Raw genomic sequence first — 22,206 nt, forward strand, 5'->3', positions numbered from 1 at the left:
CGTTTTCACATAAAACACTCTTTAAAGTATAAGGAAGACTTAGTAAGTGATCACCTCAAATGAAGCAAAAGAGGTGAAACCCAACCTTTTATGAACATTGTGTTATGAAAACCTTGTATATGCTAATTAATACTGATAAATCTTGTGGTCAACTGCTAATTAATAATTTATATTATAGTCCAACTGGAAATACGAAAAAATGCAAAAGTTCAACTATGAATATGAGAGTACAACTGGACAACTATGTATAATTATGTGTATACCAAATAATTTTTTACTAATATCTTGTTGTCTTTGGTTCATTTTACCACACGTGTGATGATTTTAAACGAATATCCGCCGCCAAAAAATCTATTTTTTCCGTTTTCACATGATCCATATTTAAACTTATTTTTATAGCTCTAGTACAGTTGCACCAAGTAGTTCAAGTTATACTGAAATTTTCTCAATTGTACCTAAGTGATCTAGTTGTACATAAAACCTCACATTCACCCTAAAATTCTATTAACTACAACCAAACAAATCTCTGTCCTTCGTCTCTGTTGCAGCTCTTTTATCTTCTGCAAAGGCTCCATCTTCTACTCCTTATAGCTTCTAAGTAGATATTATTTCCTATCTATCACTTCATTAAGCTTACCCACTTCTTTTCTCAAACATCTCTACATCAAATACCTTAAGATGTTATTTTACAATAGTATACAATATATATATATTTTTTTTTAATCCAGAATGGGTACAGAAGATGCAGTTAACAACGATAAAAAACGATAAACCAAACGGTTAACAATGGATTGTTATCTAGGTTAAACGTAGACAAAATATCATAGGGTTACATCAAAAAAAAATAACCTAACCAATAGTTTCATAAGTTATAAAATCCCAAAATATCAACTCATCTCTAATTAGTCTTAGAATCAGAGTTGGCTTGCAGAAGGTGCAGTTGATGATATGTCTTCAACGTGAGCTTCCTTAGCTTCCTCACTGAGACGCCTTCTCTTTGCCCTCTTTAGACTGCCAAAATATAAATACAGTCAAGAGTCTCTTCTGAATTGGTTAATTTGAGCTTTGATAATATTAGTAAGGTTTATTGCTATGCATATATATATATAAGTCTTTGAATTTCTGCAATACTTAGCCATTTTCTCTTCTGTTATGCAATGGATATTCCTAGTTTTGCGGCTATGTTTTCTGTTCGTCAAAATCTCTTCTTTAGTCTGAGGTCATATGTTTCTTCTCTTACAAAGAATGCATATTTATTGTTCTCTTGCTTTCTTCACAAGTTTGTGCCTTTTGTCCTCCTAAATAACGACACTTTTGAGTTTTTATCAGTTGAGATGTGTAGTATCGTTTCTTGTGTTTACCATGATTTTACCATTGCCCACAACGTAAATTTAATTTATTTTCAAGAATGATGGATTGAAGGAAGAGAATGATGGGTTTATAAATAATCTCAACACCAGACGGCAACTCATCGCGGATAGCTGCAACTTTCTCTTCGCCTCGGTTCACAACCACCATTTTGGTGCAACCTTTAGCAACCTAGTGCTTGATTACAAGCTTCCCCATCTTTCCAGCACCAATTACTAACATCCTAGCAGATGATGCATGTGAAAAATCTGGAAACTTCATGAGAGCAAGTTCGACTGCAGCAGAGCTAACGGAAACAGCTCCAGCGGCGATATTTGTCTCTGTTCTCACACGCTTCCCAACCGTGATAGCGTGTTTAAATAGCCCACTAATGTTCCTCCCAAATCCATTGACTCCTTGACCTACTTTAATAACTTGTTTAACCTGTGCAAGTATTGACCTTCTCCTAGGACAAGGGAGTCCAAACCAGCTGAGACTTTGAATATATGTTGTGTGACGTCCTTGTTGTACAAGAGAAAACGGTGCTGACAGATCTCCGAAACTGGGATTCAACTTGTCTAGCAAAAAACATAACAAACGTCAGCATTTTGCCATTGAGATTGTAATATAGCGATGAGAACATTTGTAAGAGAAATCATCAGATGGGAGTTGTTGTCACAGGTACTGAAAAGTGCAATCTTAATGACCGGGTGAGATTAAAGCATGGTAATAAAAGGGAAAGACCTTAGACATCCACTCAGTAACTTCTTTGACACCACGATGTTGAGAGAGAGCCAAGACATAAATCTCCATTCGGTTGCAGCGACTGAGAACAGCAGCTTCTTCGATATGATTCAAACTGCACAACTCAGCGATAGCTCGTGGCCATTCAGCTTCAGGAATAGCAAGCTTCTCACGCATCTCAACAGGAGCTGTGTGAATACTAAGCCCAATCACCACAATACTACTTCTTTCCTTTGTGTATCCTGAAAGCAACCATGAAAACAATCGGAGTTCAGTAATCAAATGCAACTAAAAAAAATAGTAAAGCTCAGGGAATGAACGAGATCAGCCTTAGGAGATCAATAATATATCGTAAAGATGATTGCTTTTACATCACTTTACCCTGATCATCTACCTGCAGATCTAGAGGCCAAATTTGCTTTTGACTAGCTATATCTTTCTTGATACCTGAATCACCATCAGTGCCAACAATCTCATGTTGCCAGACTTTTGAAACAGTCAGATCAGGATAAGGTTCAATAGTAAAACAATGTATGTCACAATCTGTCAACATGAAAAACTGCCAACAAGACTCTCTTGCCAATCCTTGTGAAAAACGCCAGATCAAGGACCTTGGATACCCCTCACTTACGGAGGAAGAGCTAATGTTCAACTCTTCTTGATTACTTTTAACACCTGTAGGACTACAAGTATATTGCCATAGCTCACCATTAGAACTGCAAGCAACAGCAATACAAAGGCGTTCGGCTGCAGCTACTGCAGTAGTAATCAAAGAATTGAGATCGCTATATTCTGCTCTGCCGCTTCTAACCCCATTGCTTTGTCGCTTTATGAATGATGAGCTAATTCTGCCTGTAGGTGATCGATAAACAACATGTTCATCCGAAGATCCAATACTAGTAACAGGGGCAGCTTCCTGACCAGAAAAGATGTCAGACCAATACACAACAGCTCGAGATTTCCTGTTACACAAAACAATACCAACAGGACTACGAGATCGAGCAGCCCTACTAGCTGCACCAGCAGAGGTATCCCAAGGAACAACACTAACCAACCAGCTTTTACCATCTTGTAAACCACTACCAGACTCTTCAGTAGTCAAAACACAAGAAGGAAGTTCAAGAACAACGCATTTTCTCGACGGTAAGGTCGTCAAATGACTCCATACAAAAAGTTTACTTCCAGTGATAAACCAAGAAAGACAAGTTTCTGTATCCATACCACCGGAGACACAAGCATCACCTGGAGAAGATTGAAAACCACAAACTAAGTAACATTCCTCAAAGAAACTGTTCCTACTTCTATCTTAAAGAAAGGCAAAGAAATACTAACCAGGATAACTTTGTTCATCTCGCAACAATTGAGGAAACTCTCCAACGAATACAGGCTTCAATTGATCTGTATCATCTCCTCTTTCACCATTGTTTACAGGAGAAACTCTTAACGACCATGAACAGATAAAATCAATACGCCAAATCGAAGGAACAAAAAAAAAAAAGTAGAAATGTAAGCAACGAAGGTGTGCTCTCAAATTCATCTGATATTATCGTTCTGAACTCAGCTAGTCGTGATAGTAGATACTTGGCTTGAGCAAGCTTCACATCAGCCAATTCCGGGTCCCTAGAAAGAAGTAAAACATGAGATGAAAGTTGAAACATGAGTGTAAAAAAAAGATCATCTTTAATGTTGTGACAAGTTTTTGTACCAGTAAAGATGTGTGTTTGCCACAATAACAATGTGCTCAAATGGCTTATTGATTCTGAAAGCAGCCATTATTCCAACACAATCGCGTTTTAGTCTCACTAGTGGATCATTAAGGTCACGACTGTCTTTTCGAGAATCTTTTGTTTGGGGCAGATTTGTGGAAACATGTGAAGAGAACAATAGATAAAAGTTGGTAATGATGTTGAGATATAAAAGAAACAGCACAAAAGGACAATTTTACCTTTCGCTTTGTCATCACCTTTTCTTTCGTTGGATGTCTCAATCTTCTGTTTGCTGCAGGTAACACTATCTGCCTTTATTGAGTCCACAAGATCATTATATTCGATCCGTTCCTTGGTGATCAACTCTGCACTAAATCAAAAGAAGAGTGTGTTGTTTCAATCAGATTAATGTTTCTGCATCAAGTTTAAAAGTCTTATCACGCCTAATGTTTTAATCATACCAGTTTGGCTTGTAGAAGATTGCACAACCATCACGCTTCCTCTGTCCTGTTCTCTGAATACAAATCCCAGAATAGCCCAGAGACTCCATGTTTTTCTGTAAAAGCTATCGTACTCATCTACTTCCTGCAAAAGTTGTAACAATATAACTAAACAAGTGGAGACACCATTTGATACACACAATTCATAGGCACTATGAACAAACAACACTAACATTTATGAACATCTAAAATTTTCTAGTGGATTGAATAAGAGAGAAGGAGGAGTTCTGTCTCATTAGAAAAGGATACCTCAATTCTAACCAAACAAAAAAATAAAGAAGAAGAAGATTTACAAGAACAAACCTGCAGACAAAGGAAATCAGCCTCAAGATTTTTGAGTACGCTGTAAATTGCATGTGAACGAGCTTTCCATCTGCAACAAAAGAAAAGGAAGACCAAGTCACATTTACAGCATATGTCATAACCTTTTAAGAAGCACCTTTCTCTAAGCTTTTAACAAAGATAATTTATGGCTAAATCCAAAGTTCATATTGGTCAATGAATAATCAATGTGACAACACCATACACAATAATCCATGCTTATAACTAAGTTCAAGCACATTCATAGAATCCATTGTTTGTTTTTCTGAAGCAGATCTTGACTTGGAAGTTTATATACTCCAAACCATTAATTACAACACAAAGAACTCTTGACTAGTATAAGAAACTTTGATCTTGAAAACTGAGAAATGTAGAGAATAATTACTTGAGACAGGCAGGTGGAGAGTGTGGGAGAAGGGCGCTCTTCATATAAACCTACAAGAAATATGAAGCTCACATATATCAGGAAACATATCTAAAGCAAAGAGCTAAAAGAACTGCTTTTATCTCTAAATCAATCACAGAAAACACAATCCAACGACGCTGTTAGATGTGAGACCGATTAAAACTTACAAATCCCTATTGAACAGTTCAAGAACAGAGACGAATCTTGGCCGGAACGGGAATCTGAAAAAGCTTGATGTCTCTTACAACCACCTCACCGGACTTATCCCCATGGATTTATGCAGAGGCGAGAAGCTAGAGATGTTGATACTCTTTAACAACTTCTTCTTCGGTCCAATCCCAGAAGAGCTTGGTAAATGCAAGTCCTTAAACAAAATCAGAATCGTCAAGAATCTTCTCAACGGAACTGTACCAGCGGGGCTTTTCAATCTACCGCTAGTTACGATTATCGAACTCACCGATAATTTCTTCTCCAGTGAACTCACCGATTCTCGAACTCACCGATAATATCTTCTCCGATAACTCAGACAAAATAAAAACTAGATCTAAAACTTTGTTCTTGAGAGAGAGAGTGAATCAAATCAGAAGGAATCAATATGATGTTTTTTGTCCACCCAAATTTAAGAGAATCCAAAAAAACACGAATCGATCATTCAAGTTTTTTTTGTGTTTTTTTCTCTTTAAAATCAAAGACAATTTAAATGTAAGAGCATATCCAAGATCTCAAGATCAAAAGCATAAAATCTCAAATTTTTTTTCAACCAAATTTAATTATAAATGGCATAAACCGTAATAAAACACACAATCCTAGTTTAGAAGTAATAATCAAACTTTTATGTGTTATTCTACTAAGTCGAAAATCTCAACGTGTTAGTCTAGTAATAAACCTACTTTTATGTAATATTCTAGGTAATTTCCCTATATTTTATTTAAATATAATAAGTTTATAGACCATCTCATGGTGATTCTAAATCAACTTTTCTAAACTCAAACTTGTTAGAATTAAATCAAAATGCTCAAAAAAAAAAAAATAGAGTTGGTTTTAAATATGTATAGAGGTTTTGGAACCAATTCTAAGGCTTTGGAATCAAAACTTTGGTTTTATTTTTTTTTTCTAAATTATAAAAATAAATAAAACTTCCAAATTTGGAACCATGGTTGGTTGGAGATGGTCTTATACACATTATTAGCATCTGGATTACATATAACTTATTACATTTATTACATTCAATGTATTACCACATCATCTAAGTATAGTTTTGTGCTAAAAATGGATATAGTGTTGATATGTAATATAGAGAAGTTTCTTCACAAATCTACTCTAGGATTAACCTATCACCTCACTAATATTTTAATGGAAGTAATATAAATTATTAGGCAAATGCAAAAATATTCTAGTCTTCTTATGATTTTTCTTTTCTTTTTTTCGTTTTTGCAATTAAAAATTGTCTTCTTTCTTGTATATTCTCTCCATCGCTAGATCGCACTAGAGCAGATAAGATCTACATAGAACTTTGAAATGTGTACACTAATTAATTAGTAACAAAAACACCCCAAGATTTATATTGACTAATGTCGGATGTAATCTGCAACTGCAAGCGCATGTTTTCAAATTCACGTGTTTATGTATTGCTTCATGTCAGATATTGTGTATATCAGTTTAACTTTTAATTAAGTTTCTAAATCGATTAATATATACATCAAAAATTCTTTTCATTTTACTTAGTCCATACTCCACTGTAATACACTCTCTAGTTACACTTACACCTCTCTTCTCTACACAGATGATAAACGACAGATTCAGATTTTACATAACGATGAGATTTTATATAGTGTTATATAAAATGTCTGACAAGTTTATCACTGGATTTTATTTTTCATCATGTGCACAGATAAAAAAGTATTTTAGTGTGGAGGAATAGCTAGTATGAGTGGTATATTAACTTTCTGACAAAATTTATCTGTGTTTTCATTTTTTCATCATGTGCACACAAAAAGAAAAAAAGAAGAACAAATGCTAATTAATAGTAGTGAGTAATGAATGACATGAGAAGTAATAATAATAAATCTGGTTACAGATTTAATACGTACTACATTATTGTGATCAGCTCTAAAGCCTTAAGGTGCCCACCTGTAGTTGATTATATTTAAAGACGAATAATTAGCTAATAGTATAATGACTTATATCCCCTTAAAGTGAAGGGGTTTTGTAATCTTCTTTACATGGATTAGCATAACAGCATCATGTCTTATGTAAATTTATAAATTCGACAGATTAAGAATGATTAAGCACTGTCATCCACCCACATAGTATAGGTAATTAGACCTTAATCATGGCTTGATCCAAATTGTTCTTTTATATATACTGTATATTCTTTGTTGAGATTTGATCTATTGATATAATTATTTTAAAGACGCCAACGAAGTGGAACTAAATCTGAAGATGTATAAAATAGGAGTACAAATTACTTTGGTGATGTTGTTTTATTTTAATGTTATTAGATGATTACGTTAGTGTCCATCGCACGAGTAATTCAAAACCTCCTCGTGTCAAATAATTAAAGCTAGCTAGGGTAGATAAATGAGTAGATCTAATAGCTTGCTATACAAGTTTCTTTAAAAACCTATTAATACTCGGTCACGTTTCATAGCAAATATCAAAGGAAAATTTTCATATGCCAGATTCGATTCAAAATCTCTATATTTATGGATTAGGCTTTAGAGTCTCGTGTTTGGAAGAATTGCGTATAGCATTGGAATCTTTTAGCTAGGGGTGTCAATCGGGCTGGCCCGGTCCGGCCCGGCCCGAAACCCGTAAAGTCCACATATGTTTGAGCCCGGCTCGGTCCGGCCCGAAATATTTCCGAGCCTATATTTCAAAGTCCGAGCCCAGCCCTAATAGGGCTACAGGGCTTTTCGGGCTTTTCGGGCTTATCTTACTGATCAAAAATTCAAACTTATAAGCCTTAAAAAACAGTGTTTCAAGGTGCACTATAAAAAAAAAAGCAATCAAAAATTTTATAACTCATCTATATTCATTACAACCAACTTAATTTAATATAAAAAGTTTAAGACTAAACAAAATTTCGATACTTTAACCAAATAAACTAATATATAATTCATATAAAATATTATAGATAAATATTTTTAAAGTATTAAATATGGTTATTAAGTACATATAAAAACTAGGATTAGAGTTTAAAACTTTAATTACAATAAATTATTAATCAAATATTGCAATCAAACAAAAATGTTAACAAAAAAGTATAAATATTTTTGTTAAAGGGCTTTTCGGGCTGGCCCGAGCCCGGTCGGGCTAAGCCCGAAAAACCCTATAACCCAAACGGGCTGAGCCCGAAAGGCCCGATTTTTTCTGGACATATATACTTAAGCTCGAGCCCGCTATTTTTCAGGACCGGATCGGGCCAGCCCACGGGCTTTAGCCCTAATTGACATGCCTACTTTTAGCACTATTTAAAACGTACACTATTCATATCAATTTGTGTGGCGTGCCTTATGCTATAATTTTGGAATTATATTATCTCAAACGAGATATATAGAATTAATTGGAACGGGAAATCTCCCACGATGAGATTAAAATATTTTGGATAGTCAACCGTGATACACTTGTCACTTGTGGAGCATGATCCTACACAGATAAGTTTCAATACTCCCAAGCTTAAACTGTTGTACTACCGTGACTAAGACCTTCTTTATCGGTAGTATTTTATGGGGTTGTTAGTGGAGTTTTTAGTGTTTTGTAGAGAAAAAATAAATGAGAAAAAAAGAAAAAACATAAGAGATCTTTTTATATAATAGACTATCTTCGGATGTAAAAGGCACTACGTGTCTTTGTTTGGTTGGACGAGAGTAAAATAGAAAAGGGAAAAATAAAATTTGACGGAGAAATTTTTTTCTTTCTCTCTTTCTCTCTTTCTCTCTTTCTTTCTCTCTCTTTCTCTCTTTGTGTCGCGATAAAATTCTCGATCCGACTTAGGAAGTTCTGCATGAATCGGAGGTTAAAGAATCAATGGAATGTTGGGTCGGAGGCGATTTGAATCGGCGTGATCTTATCGGAGGCGACTGTAGGGCAGGAGATTTGAATCGTCATGGAGATGGTATCGGAGGCGAATTGAAGGAGAAGAAGGCGATTCAATCGGAAGAGAGTGGATCAATTCGATTGAGAGGGTAAGTTTCTCAGTACAATAGTATGATTAGGTAATCTGTTAGGTTTATTTGATTTTGGATCGCAAATTAGGGTTTTTGATGTTTGTTCGAGAAATTGGGATCTTGGTGTGTTTGTATACCGATTGATAAGTGATCTTGTGTGTGGTTTAGACATGATTGTAAAAAAACGAAGTATATTGTTCTTGTTCGATTTAGGTTGTATTAGTATCTACTCCTTGTGATATTCATTGTAATTTGCGTAATTGTGATATATGTCTCTCTTTTGTTTTTGAGGTTAAACGGGCAAAAGTGGATTGATGGATTGAGAAGTATAGAGTGTGCTACCTATTCGGACATGAAAGAAAGTAATTATCAGTCTATTCTTTATTTATTTATTTGATGTGAGTTAAAGTATGAGTTGAGTTACTTGTTGTTGTTTGTGTTTGTGTTTAGTACTTGTTGTTTGTGTTTGTGTTTAGTCTAGTTAGTCATTGTTTGTGTTTGTGTTTAGTACTTGTTGTTGTTTGTGTTTGTGTACCGATTGATAAGTGATGTTTTGTGTTGTTTAGACATGATTGTAAAAAAACAAAGTATAGTTCTTGTTCGATTTAGGTTGTGTTGTTTAGACATGATTGTAAAAAAACGAAGTATAGTTCTTGTATCCACTCCTTGTGTTTGTTTGATATTCATAGTAATTTGCGAAATTGTGATATATGTCTCTCTTTTGTTTTGAGGTTAAAGCTTGTGTTAGTTGGCAGTGATAAATGTGTTTAGTACTTGTTAGTGTAGCTATTAGTCTAGTCAGTCATTGATGTTGTACTTGTTAGTGTAGCTATTAGTCTAGTCAATCATTGATATTGTACATTGAAGTTTTGTGTTAGTTGGTTGTGAGATGTTTAATGTGTGGTTTTTGTAGTTTAGGTAAAGACTTAATTTCATAATTTGAACCAACTAGTTGTAAAAGTAAATAAAACATAAACCTTATAAATTAAAAAATTTCCCCTTCATAGTAAAAAAACAAAACTCAACCAACTAAACGCTTTACCAATCTCTTCATTCTCCTTAAACACAAACAAACAAAGTAGGATATGGATCCAAACAATTACATGAATCCATATCGTCCCACCTCTGGCTATTTGAATCTGTTACAAACTCAACTTGATACCCAAAACCTCGATTACTCTCCTTCTCTAAGTCAATATTCTGAAGCTCCATCTTCACCTACATCCCCACAAGAAAACCGCAAGTCAAGGTAAGCATGGTTACCAACAGATGATATCATGTTGGTCAGCGCTTGGCTCAACACTGGCAAGGATCTGATTGCTTCCAACCAGCAAAGACTTGCATCCTTTTGGGGGAGGATTGCGAAATACTTTGCATCCTGTCCGAATGCTGTTGGTCGGCCAAAGAGAGAGGCGAGTCACTGTAAGCAGAGGTGGGGGAGGATCAACGACTTGGTGTGCAAGTTCGTTGGATGTTACGAGGCTGCAACAAGGGAGAAGTGTAGTGGACAAAATGAAGATGATGTGATGAAGTTAGCACATGAGATATACTTCAATGACCATGGACAGAAGTTTAACTTGGAGCATGCATGGCGAGACTTAAGATACGATCAAAAATGGTGTGCCTCCACATCTATTAAAAGTAATGGTGTGAAAAGGGGAAGAGTGAGTGTTGAGGCTGCGACTGATGTCGATGAACCATTGCCCCGGCCTCCTGGTGTTAAGGCTGCGAAGGGGAAGTAAAAAAAAAGCTCCAAGGCCGAACCGAATGTGGAGGGAGATGGTAAAGCTTAATTGGAGTGTCAGTTGGAGCGTGTGTCGAGGATGTATGAGATGAAGGAGAAGGACTTTGCATTGAAAGAGAAGGAGTTTGCATTGAAGAATGAGCATATCAAGCATGTGATGCTTGAAAATCTGATTGCTAAAAAAGATTCACTAACTGAATCTGAAAAAGCTCTTAAGAAGGAGCTAATTGATGACATGATGTCTTAAGCTTGAATGTTAAAGAATGTAGTGTTTTTTTAACTATGTTTGTGTTTTTAGTGTTTTAAGTATTCAGTTGTTTAATATTTGGATGGTTCTTGTGTTTTTTGTAATTGGACAAGTATGTGTAAGTCTGTTTAAGTATGTGTAATCGAATGGTTCTTATGTTTTGTTTTGTTTTTTGTAATCAGACAAATATGTGTAAGTCTGTTTAAGTATGTGTAATCAAATGGTTCTTGTGTTTTGTTTTGTTTTTTGTAATCAGACAAGTATGTGTAAGTATGTTTTGTTTTATGTGTAATCGAATGGTTCTTGTGTTTTGTTTTGTTTTTTGTAATCGGACAAGTATGTGTAAGTATGTTTTGTTTAAGTATGTGTAAGACTATTTTGTGTTTTCTTTTGTTTAAGTATGTTTAAGTATGATTTGTTTAAGTATGTTTAAGTCTGTTTTGTGTTTAAGTATGTGTAAGTATGTGTTTTATTAATACGGTGCAGTTGTGTCTTTTTCTGATAACAGGTCGAGAAAGAAGCTCTCTCATGCTCTGGCAAGCCAACCTCTCATCAGTCTGTGACCACATAACGCTATCTCATGTCCGTGACCACATGTTTGCAATATGAGCACATGTTTTTACAACCTCTTTTATATTTTTGTGCTTCTACCACATGTAATCGGACAATTCTTTTGTTTTTTTTTTTGCTTTTACCACATGTTTGTACAAGTACTTTTGTAATTTTTAACCTCTACCACATATTTTTACAATGTTTGTGTACCACAAATTTCAAAAACTCTAGCTACCAGAACAATTTTCTATAAAATGATCAAACCTAGCAAACAAAACATATCACAAGCAGTTTTCTATTATTCTTAACACCAACAAAAAAACTCCTCCTCTTTAGTTTCTTTTTTTCCACAATGGCTTCTTCTTCCCAAAATGATGTTGATGACATACTTGATGAATGTTTTAATCAAACATGCGATCAAATCACCAATCATGTATGGAAAAATCTTCTTACTCCACCAATCCAAAGTCAACCACCACCTAAACCAAGAAAAAGTGAATACACATTGAAAGAAATCGAGAAGTCGGTCATGACCACTTGTGAAATGATTATTTCAGTGAGGATGCTACTTACCCTCCCAACATTTTCCGTTGCCGTTTTAGAATGAACAGGCCATTATTCATTCGTATTGTGGATAAGCTCGCAAATGAAGTTCTCTATTTATAACAAAAAAGAGATGCTACCGGAAGGTTGGGTCTGTCTACATTGCAAAAGTGTACAGCAGCAATTCGTATGATGGCATATGGTTCTGCAGCTGATGCGTTTGATGAGTACCTCCGACTTTCTGAAACCGTGGCGCTATCATGCTTGGACAATTTTACAGATTCAGTCGTAAATTTATTTGGAGATGAGTACTTGAGAAGACCTATACTAGCAGATCTTCAACGACTACTCGACATTGGCGAGTTTCACGGATTTCTCGGCATGATAGGAAGCATCGATTGTATGCATTAGGAGTGGAAGAATTGTCCCACCGCATGAAAAGGTCAATACACCCGCGGATCTGGAAAGCCCACAATCGTTTTAGAGGCGATGGCTTCTTATGATCTCTGGATCTGGCATGCTTTCTTTGGACTACCAGGTACAATAAACGATATCAATATTCTTGACCGATCTCCAGTCTTTGATGATATTTTGCATGGTCGAGCTCCTAAAAATACAGTGTCAACGGACATGAATATAAATTGGCTTACTATCTGACGGATGGTATTTATCCAAAATGGTCTACTTTTATCCAATCTATTCTACTGCCACAAACTCCAAAAGCCTCTTTATTTGCAAGACAACAAGAAGCTGTGCGTAAAGATGTAGAGCGTGCTTTTGGGGTTTTCCAGGCTCGATTTGCCATAGTCAAAAAACCGGCTCTTATTTGGAAAAAGGTAAAAATTGGGAAAATAATGAGAGCGTGTATCATACTGCACAATATGATAGTAAATGACGAACAAGATGGGTACACTCTGTTTGATGAAACTGAATTCACACAAATGGAGTCAAGTAGAGCTTCAGAAGTTGACTACACGCTTCCAACACCCAGGCCTTCATGTGTCGCTACTATGCTCAAGAATCGAAAGGATGTTCGTGATCGAGAAAAAAAATAAATGCTTGCAAGATGATTTAGTTGAGAATATTTGGGCAAAATTTGGAGCAAATCAGTATTAAAATTAATCATTCTTTCCATTTATAAATTGCACTTCTGTTGTAATATGTATTAATGTTTTTATTATGTTTTGTATGTTTGAAAATTAATTAAAATGTAATATTTTCTAATTTTATAACATCTTAAATGTTTACACATTTATACCACTTCTATTCTATTTAAAATTTTTAAATTTTTAAAAACAATACTTTTAAAAATAAAATACCCAAAATAAGAAGAGAAAATTTTATCTAAGAGATCATGGGTTCTTATATTCCAAGCAATACACAATTAATTCATAAAAAATTTAACAATACATAATTAAAATTCATAAAAAATTTGAGAACCCCCTTTAGGCCATCTTTATAGGGAGAACATGAGGGGTGTTCTTAGCCCAAAAAAAATAAAAAAAATAATGAATAGTGGTTTAGAACACTTTTTTTAGTTCTTGATGTAGAACTGATCTTGGCTCAGTTCTAAGCTGACGTGGCAAGCTGTGAATGGATACAATTTTTTGCAAACAATTTTTCACAAATTAAAAGAGGATCTTATTGAGAATATATGGAATAAATTTGGACATTAAACTATATATTAATTAAATAAAATGTTTGTGTGCTTTAATTAAGTAATATGTTTTTTTTTATCTTTAATGTTTTTGTTGTTTCATAAAAATTTGGTATTGTATTTTGAATTTTAGTAAAAGTTTTATAAGTTTGCAATTTAAATGTTATTTTATAAGTTTTTATAATTGTAATATGTTTAATAATATTATATTATTAAATCTTATGATCTTAAACATGTTCTCCCAATAAATAACTTTTTAATAAAAGATCTTAACTACTGATCTTACATTATTTTCATAATATTTTTACTCTAAGAACACCTAAAATAGTTCCCCTATAAAGATGCCCTTATAACATTCTGCCAATAATTATGCTCTAATGGTGTTGTCAATTTTATTCGGTAATTATAGCACAGCTCTCTCTCTGTCTTTGAGAGTAAACCAAGTCGCTTTCTCTTATGACCTTACCCGGCTTATTCACGAACTGAGTCATGTGGTGACTTTGAAGCTATGGTCTTTCCAAACTTACTCTAAGGGTAAGATAGTTTTATTATTTTTTGTGTTTCCCTGACAATTTGATCATTATTTTCATTTTCTTTGCAGGTCTTTAGTCTATTCCGAAAATTTTCAAACATTTACGACCAAAAATGCAAATATCAATGAAGTAGTATTAAAATTTCAATTATTACATGATACTCCCAATGTATAATTTCCGTCTACCGATTTTGGAGTTATTTTCTAATTAGTGTTTTGGTTGACAAAAAAAAAAATGTTCGTCTACCACATAATTACGACACAGATTTCACGAGAGGAAAGCCAATCAGGTCTTCCAAAAAAAAAAAAATTCCCAATAAGAGTTGCAGAAAAAGCAAAGAGGAGGGAAGAAGGATATATGGGATGGATGATCAGAAAAAAAAATTTGCACAATTGAAGAATGATCAAGAAGTATTTGCAAAAATTATTTATTTGATAAAAGAAAGTCTATATTTATTGGCAGGATAAAATTCAATACGTTTTGAGGAATTTATGTTCTTGATCCGGTAATTATTAGGTTTTTGTAGCTCTCCTAAATGCATTGTAGAAAAGTGGTTATTGAGTTACTTGAAATGTGTTTAATTTCTTTTCATAGATCTCTCCCCAAAATTTGAGTTTGAGGATTTGTGCAACGTTATTTTTTTAGATTTACCCTCACTTATGATTGCTTAAAATCCAAAAATTGTGAAGTGAACCTTTAAAGTTGCATAATTAAAAATGAGTATTGTGAAATTAAACCAACTTCACTACGAATCTTGTGAATTTGGTTTGGAGGATTTGTACAAAAATTTTCCATTCTATCCCTCTTATGGTTGCTCAGAATTCAAACAGAACTGATTAATAATAATGATATAAAAAGGTATTTACACAGAAATATTATGATACAAATAGTATACCCAACACAATAAATCAATACAATTTCGATGTAAAGGTTGAATTAACTCTAACTACACTTCGGTAGGTTTTTTAGGCAATAGATGTATAATGTATAGTATAGTCATCTCATCACACGAATGATAAAGCAAAATTCATCAGTAAATTAAATATTTTTAAAAAATATTCTATGATAAATTTAATATTTTGAAATTATATTAAGAAATAGTGGAACTTTATTCAAATGTGAAGAAAGATAAAGGCATGCTCCAGGTTTGATGGGAGAAGGAAAGAGAGCTGGCAACAGCTATTCTCTTACTGATAGATCACTCTCCTCTGTCCCGCACTCCTCTCTTTCTTTTTTGTTTCTTTCTTTTCGACAGCTTTCATTTGATTCTCGATTTTAAAATTTGAATATCTTATTCTCGTTTACTGATTTACATAAAACGTATATGAATGTACTAAATAATCTCTTTATTACGAGGCAAAAAAAAAAAAAACAGAAGACAAAGTTACAACATGTCTCTTAATAATTCACTAATAGTAAATGTAGAAATAATAAGAACAAAACTACTTCTAAACTTCTAAAGGTTTACAACATACATCATTAATGTTCATCTTGAATCTTAGACAAGAGTTTCAAATCTGCATGGGATTATAAAAGGGAAAAGTATTCATTAACGTGTTTTTTTAATTTGTGGTTTAAGGATGCTAAGTGTTGAGATTATGCTTTTCCAAACAATTCAAATAAAAATAATTTCTGAATTTAGACAACTGTAGTTGGTTTCCCAAGGCTGCTGCTGCTGCTGCTTCACCTATATTACTATATATATACACCCTATCCTCTTTGAAAACTCATCTCACATCACATTTCAACACTCTCCTCGAACAAACGAAATAAACCCTTACACTTTCATTTCTACAATCTTTCCCCCAATGGGTCAAATCTTGAACCCTACCTTGTTACTCACCATTCTGGTTCTAACAATGGTTGGGACAGTTTACTCCGGTAACTTCAACGAAGAGTTCGACTTAACTTGGGGTGAACACAGAGGCAAAATCTTTAGTGGAGGGAAGATGTTGTCACTGTCACTAGACCGGGTGTCCGGTTCGGGTTTTAAATCCAAGAAAGAGTATTTATTCGGAAGAATCGACATGCAGCTTAAACTCGTCGCCGGTAACTCCGCCGGAACCGTCACCGCCTACTACGTAAGCCTTCTTCTTTAAGAAACACACCTCACTTTTGTTTTTGTTCTTTTTTGGTAACACAAGACTAATATAAAAGATGTGTTTGCAGTTGTCTTCAGAAGGACCAACACACGACGAAATAGATTTTGAGTTTCTTGGTAACGAAACAGGAAAGCCTTACGTTCTTCACACTAATGTCTTTGCACAAGGCAAAGGAAACAGAGAACAACAGTTCTATCTCTGGTTCGACCCAACCAAGAACTTCCACACTTACTCTCTTGTCTGGAGACCTCAACACATCATGTAATGAGAATTAATCAAAAACAATCTAACGATCAACACTTTTTTATGTTTCTTTTTATCGACTCTTGAACATTTTTGTGTTCTGTTTTACAGATTCATGGTGGATAACGTTCCGATCAGAGTATTCAACAACGCAGAGCAACTTGGTGTTCCGTTTCCCAAGAAGCAACCAATGAAGATATACTCGAGCTTATGGAATGCAGATGACTGGGCAACGAGAGGTGGTTTGGTTAAGACAGATTGGTCTAAGGCTCCTTTCACAGCTTACTACAGAGGATTCAACGCTGCGGCTTGTACTGTTTCTTCAGGGTCATCTTACTGTGATCCTAAGTTCAAAAGCACGTTTACTAATGGTGAGTCTCAAGTGGCGAATGAGCTTAATGCTTATGGGAGAAGAAGATTGAGATGGGTTCAAAAGTATTTCATGATTTATGATTATTGTTCTGATGTCAAAAGGTTTTCTCAAGGATTCCCACCAGAGTGTAGGAGGTCTAGAGTCTAATGTTTTGTTGTTGTTTAGTGAAAAATTCTCTTTGTTGTTTTATTTAAAATAAAATTGATTTGATTACTTCACTGGCCTTTGCTTATTCCAATGCAATATTCATTCTACGAGTCAATAAATGTGTCACGGGACTCACTATACTGTCCTAAAAAGATTTTTAAAAAGATGAAGCTGTAGATTCTTGAAGTTGCGGACGCCAGTACAAACAAATAATTTAAGTATGAACACTTGACAAACATGACTTCACCTAATAAACCAAATTCCAAATTAGAAGGTACAAAGATCACGTGTAGAGGTGTCAACTTGGGAGCGAGAGTCCGTCCAATGGGTTGGACACAAACATGACTTCATCTAATAAAAACCAATCCAAATCAAAAGCCACAATGATCGATCACATGTTAGGGGTGTTAACTCGCAGCCAAGAGTCCAATGGGTTGTAACTTGATGGGGTGGCTTAACCCGCTTTAACAGTTCTAATCAAAGGCAAACATGTAGAATAAATAACATCTATGTTGTTATGTGCAACTTGCAAAGAGATCACAGGAGGTATACTTTTATAGTCTTTTAGTATGTACATAGAACAAGAGGTTATACTTTTAAAAATGAAAAAAGAAACCTTATAATAAATAAGATCACATGGACTATATGTAGAACCGCAAATTTGATCTATGATGCTTCTATCCTGGTTAGAAAAAGACAGCTAGTAGTAGTACCTTTCTCACTTTTCAAAATTAAAAACATGAAATTGGATATTCTGGAGACAGATAATGACATTTAAAAAGTATCCACACTAGTTGCTTCAGGGTGATCTAGTGATCAAGTTGTTAGGTTCGGATGCTTTAACGATCGTCTTCTCGTGGATGTAATGAGCAAAATTCACTCTTGCTCGTTGTTCGTTCTGGAGACAAAAATATGAGCAGTGAGAATCATGTGTTTTAAACTGCTTCAACTAACTATGATTATGGATAATGGATAATCATGTGTTCTTAACATAAAAGCAGAATGAGACAATTGATTATGGATAACTCACGGGTATTCTGCAGTGAACTTGAAGGTCATCGTTCATCTGGTGGAGACGGCTTTTTGCTAGCTCTGCAGCCTCACCAGCTCTCTTTGAAGCTTCACCAGCCTGTTTACAGAACAATATTCAGATTCAGTAAAAGCCTCCAAGATAAAGTTGCACACTTGCACTAATCCATTGACCATTTAACAAGTCTGTAATGGGGTGGTTAAACATATTTCTTCTCATCTTAGTTACTTTAGTGAAGATTTTGAACCAACAAAACTGATAAACCAAAGAGATTGATTGGTGTGAATCTACCACTAAAAGGAACTGTTATGAAGTTTTGTTCTGCACTCACCTGACTTTTGTAGGACTCATTTTGATCTGCTGATTTCTCCAACATGTCCCTGAGACGAGATATTTCTCCAACTAGATCCAACACCATTACTTCAGTATCTTGTAACTGATTTCTTGAGAACTCAAATGCTCTTTCAGCGTTTAGACGGAAAGAGGAGCAGTTCAAACAAGAGCATGAACCTCTACATCCTCTCATACTTCTTCTCAGAATCCCTTTTGAAGGAGAAATGGAGGGAGGAGTTGCCAATACAGCAGAAGAGTCAAGCAGCTCAGCTGTTAGTTGCTCTGCACTGATTTTTGCTTCTGTTTCCCCTGCACCATTCATATTTTCTCCGCCCACCAAATTGTTGACGGATGTTTTGGGCATTGCAGATGAAGCAACCTCACTTGAACTTCTTAAGCCAACAAGAGGAGATGATACTGGTATCTCAGGGCCTAAAGGAGTTTCTGAGTTCTTTTCAGTATCTGGGATGACATGCTTAACTTGGGTTTCTTGTTCCTTGTCAGTATCAGACTGTTCTGGAGATACAGATAAATGTTCACAAGGAATTGACTCTTCGTTTTCGTTAGAGCTTGTATCTGATTCTCCAGCAGCATTAGATGTCACCATTTCCTGTACCCCTTCATTCTCAGAGACTAATGTCGATGATGGAGTATTCTCCTCTGTGTTCTTTTGCTGATCTGGATGATCAACTGTTTCAGGCACACCTAGATAAGTCAACAAAGACAAAGAAACATCAGTATCTCAATCTGTCAAGTTTCTTTTCCTTCCAACACAAAATAATCAGGCAGATACTAGCCACCAATATACATTAAGCAACTAACTGTACCAATGCATTGTTACTACTAACCCTAGATATAAATTACTAAGAGTTGTATTGGATTAGGAATAGGCTTACAAGGATTATTTTCTTGAACATCTCTGAGATATGGAAGCATTCTTCTGTAATTAACGGAACCTGGTGTTTTGAATAACTTGCGCCTAGAGCATGCCTGTTTCATGTCAAAAAGAATCTCATGTTGGACAGATACCTGGAAAAAAAAAACGTAAACAGAAGCTGAAATTCTCCATGGCCAACATGGAAGTGACCATAAACTAAAGCTTACAGCTTTCTTGTTGGGGCTGGATGCAATAACCCTCTTCAAAGGACTAGTGTTTCTAGTTAAGCTTCCAGCTGAATCTTTATCAAAGACCGTGTCAACAGACTGCGAAACAGGTTTGGCGGTTTCAGGAAGTTGACAGTTGGGTGTCATCAATTCACTAACTTGCTCCTCTACATCTTCACCAGTTTCTCCAGCTTCTCTGTTACAGGACAAACTAATATCTGGAGGATTCTGGCTTAAAGGTTTTGAGCACCGGCTTGATGATGTTCCATCTGTAGAGACAATCACCAAATTAGCATATCAATTTTAATATCAATTTCAATTCCTCTTATGATGCGCATAAATAAAACCAAAGACTTACCATCTACAGCTTGCATCAAGTATGGAAGCAATCTCTTATAGCTTAAAGAATTAGGGTTCTTGAATATCTTAGCTATAGAACATGGATGAAGAACCTGGTACGAATACACACATCAAACAAGAATCAAATCAAGCAACCAACATAAACATAGTAGCTTAAAATGTAACAACTCAACAAAATCAACATACCGATATGTTGCTCCCGAGATTAGTAGTAACGCTTCTCTTCACTGATGCTGCTACATTAATCTCTTCATTTACCAATTCAGAACCAGCCGACGTCGTTTGAATCAACTCCTCTGCTTCTACATTTCCTAATCCACAAGCATGAGCTTTGATTCCATCTTTTCACCACAAACAAAACAAAAACATAATTATTCTCCTAATTTTTGTAATTGTGATCAAATATGCCTAAAAGATCAAAGAAACTTACTGTTCGAATCTGGACAGTTGCAACGACATATATGGTATTGTTCTTCCTTGTTTCGGTTTAACCCTTTGCCGTTTAATTCGCAGTCGTCGGTGGAGATAAGACTCGGGGAGTAGACTCGTCTGAGACGCAGATCCTTGATGGTGACTCGCGGATACGTTCGATCGATTTTTCCGGTGAGTGACGGTGATGGATGATGGACGCGAGATCGGTTCACAGTTAGAGAAGCGAGTCGCTGGTGGTTCAGTAATTTTTTAGTAGCGAGGATCTCTGTAGCTGAAGGAGACGAGAATCGCATCCTCTTCCGCGGGATCTGGTTTGGTTCCGCCATAGCTTGTAGCTTCGTCGACCACAGAGAGAGAGAGAGAGAGAGAAGAGTTTTTTTTCTAATATTTTATTTGGCGGGGATATAACGAAAGGTCGTAGATGTTTTGGCGGGAAACTAGATGGCGGGAAGCGTGGATTTTGTGCGGGAAATAGTATAAAAGGCCTTACAGAATATTATTGAGATGGGCCCAATAGCCCATTATGAATATAGCCCAAAACAGTTGTGATTGTTGCTTTGTTATTGTATTTATAAACCAAACCGGATGGTTTCAGTGGGTCGGTTCAATTGTATTCCGGATCGAAACAATCGTTCGCTTTTGTTTTATATGAACCGGTTTTAATTTAATCTGTCGTATAAGCTTTATGCATATGCAAGAATATATATATATATATATATATATATATATATTTGTGTTGTAATCAAAGATTACATTTACATTTTAATCGTTGGAACCTAATTTATTTAATGAAAATATAAGTAGCAAGGATATTGTTTTAAATATTGTTGCATTTGGTGGAATTGGTAGTGCCGTGTAAATCTAACTATTCTTAATTAAAAAATCTTACGGTAATAGTATGTTTAAATTAATCTCTGTTACACAAAAACAGCTTCGTGTAAAGTGGAAACGCATATAGTCAATCAATAAGGCAAATACTTCTAGTCTCGACAAAACAATAACTAGTTTGGGACACCCCGAAAAGGGAAAAAAAAAACCTTAAAGGACATGCAGACACAGGAACAGACTGTCATATGCAAATTCTGATCCAGTGATCATCACCAAGTTTCTCACGTCCACACATATATATAAAAAGCAGATAACGCATTTTAATCATTTTATATAATCAATGTAAATACTACTGTATAAAATCTCTATAGATGAATTGGGGAGAGGACTCTCTCTCTTCTCTCTCTAAATTTTTCAGTGAGAGTAAGTCTTCTCCGATAATCTACCTTGGCTCCGGCAACGAATAGCTTTTTCAGTGGTGTTGGTCGGCTTTCTTCTAGCGTTGTTGGCTCCCATAGCAACGTCGGCTAGCTTTTCTACAGCATCGGTGGCTTTTATAGCACCGTTGGCTGGCTTAATTCCGGCATCGGTGGCTCCTTAGCACCGTTTGGCGCGGCCCTTGGCTCCGGCATGCATCTGCTTTCTATGGGATGATGTCCGGCTTTGTTTCTCCGGCAACGATGGCTTCTTTAGCATCGTTTTGGTCGGCTTTCCTCCGGCAGCGGTGGCTACCTTAGCATCGTTTAGGCCGGCTTTTCTCTGGTAGATCTGCCGCCTCTCTTTCG

General features: G+C 35.5%; 2 protein-coding genes and 1 pseudogene across 2 annotated transcripts; 1 reads left to right on the forward strand and 2 right to left on the reverse strand.

Moving 5' to 3' along the window:
- On the reverse strand, nt 1,697-5,713 carry LOC104748504 (annotated as a pseudogene).
- On the forward strand, nt 16,180-17,405 carry LOC104746886 (probable xyloglucan endotransglucosylase/hydrolase protein 16). Its single transcript, XM_010468428.1, has 3 exons — nt 16,180-16,550; nt 16,639-16,832; nt 16,926-17,405. Exons 1-3 carry the CDS (start codon nt 16,278-16,280, stop codon nt 17,332-17,334), a joined length of 876 nt encoding a protein of 291 aa, XP_010466730.1. The 5' UTR covers nt 16,180-16,277; the 3' UTR covers nt 17,335-17,405.
- Nucleotides 17,866-20,964, reverse strand: LOC104746887. Its single transcript, XM_010468429.2, has 8 exons — nt 20,592-20,964; nt 20,348-20,502; nt 20,160-20,253; nt 19,802-20,070; nt 19,594-19,687; nt 18,696-19,402; nt 18,365-18,463; nt 17,866-18,232 (listed from the first exon to the last, which is right to left on the reverse strand). Exons 1-8 carry the CDS (start codon nt 20,917-20,919, stop codon nt 18,134-18,136), a joined length of 1,845 nt encoding a protein of 614 aa, XP_010466731.1. The 5' UTR covers nt 20,920-20,964; the 3' UTR covers nt 17,866-18,133.

Source organism: Camelina sativa, chromosome 15 (assembly GCF_000633955.1).
Source record: "Camelina sativa cultivar DH55 chromosome 15, Cs, whole genome shotgun sequence".
NCBI classification, from domain to species: Eukaryota; Viridiplantae; Streptophyta; class Magnoliopsida; order Brassicales; family Brassicaceae; genus Camelina; species Camelina sativa.

Excerpts from the sequence above, each read along its gene's own strand:
- LOC104746886 (XM_010468428.1), top strand. The coding sequence starts at position 16,278 with ATGGGTCAAATCTTGAACCCTACCTTGTTACTCACCATTCTGGTTCTA. Across the intron at positions 16,551-16,638 it reads GAACCGTCACCGCCTACTAC|TTGTCTTCAGAAGGACCAAC; the intron begins GTAAGCCTTCTT and ends ATGTGTTTGCAG. Across the intron at positions 16,833-16,925 it reads TGGAGACCTCAACACATCAT|ATTCATGGTGGATAACGTTC; the intron begins GTAATGAGAATT and ends TCTGTTTTACAG.
- LOC104746887 (XM_010468429.2), bottom strand. The coding sequence starts at position 20,919 with ATGGCGGAACCAAACCAGATCCCGCGGAAGAGGATGCGATTCTCGTCT. Across the intron at positions 19,403-19,593 it reads TGTTCAAGAAAATAATCCTT|GTGTGCCTGAAACAGTTGAT; the intron begins GTAAGCCTATTC and ends TGACTTATCTAG. Across the intron at positions 18,464-18,695 it reads ATGAGTCCTACAAAAGTCAG|GCTGGTGAAGCTTCAAAGAG; the intron begins GTGAGTGCAGAA and ends TTCTGTAAACAG.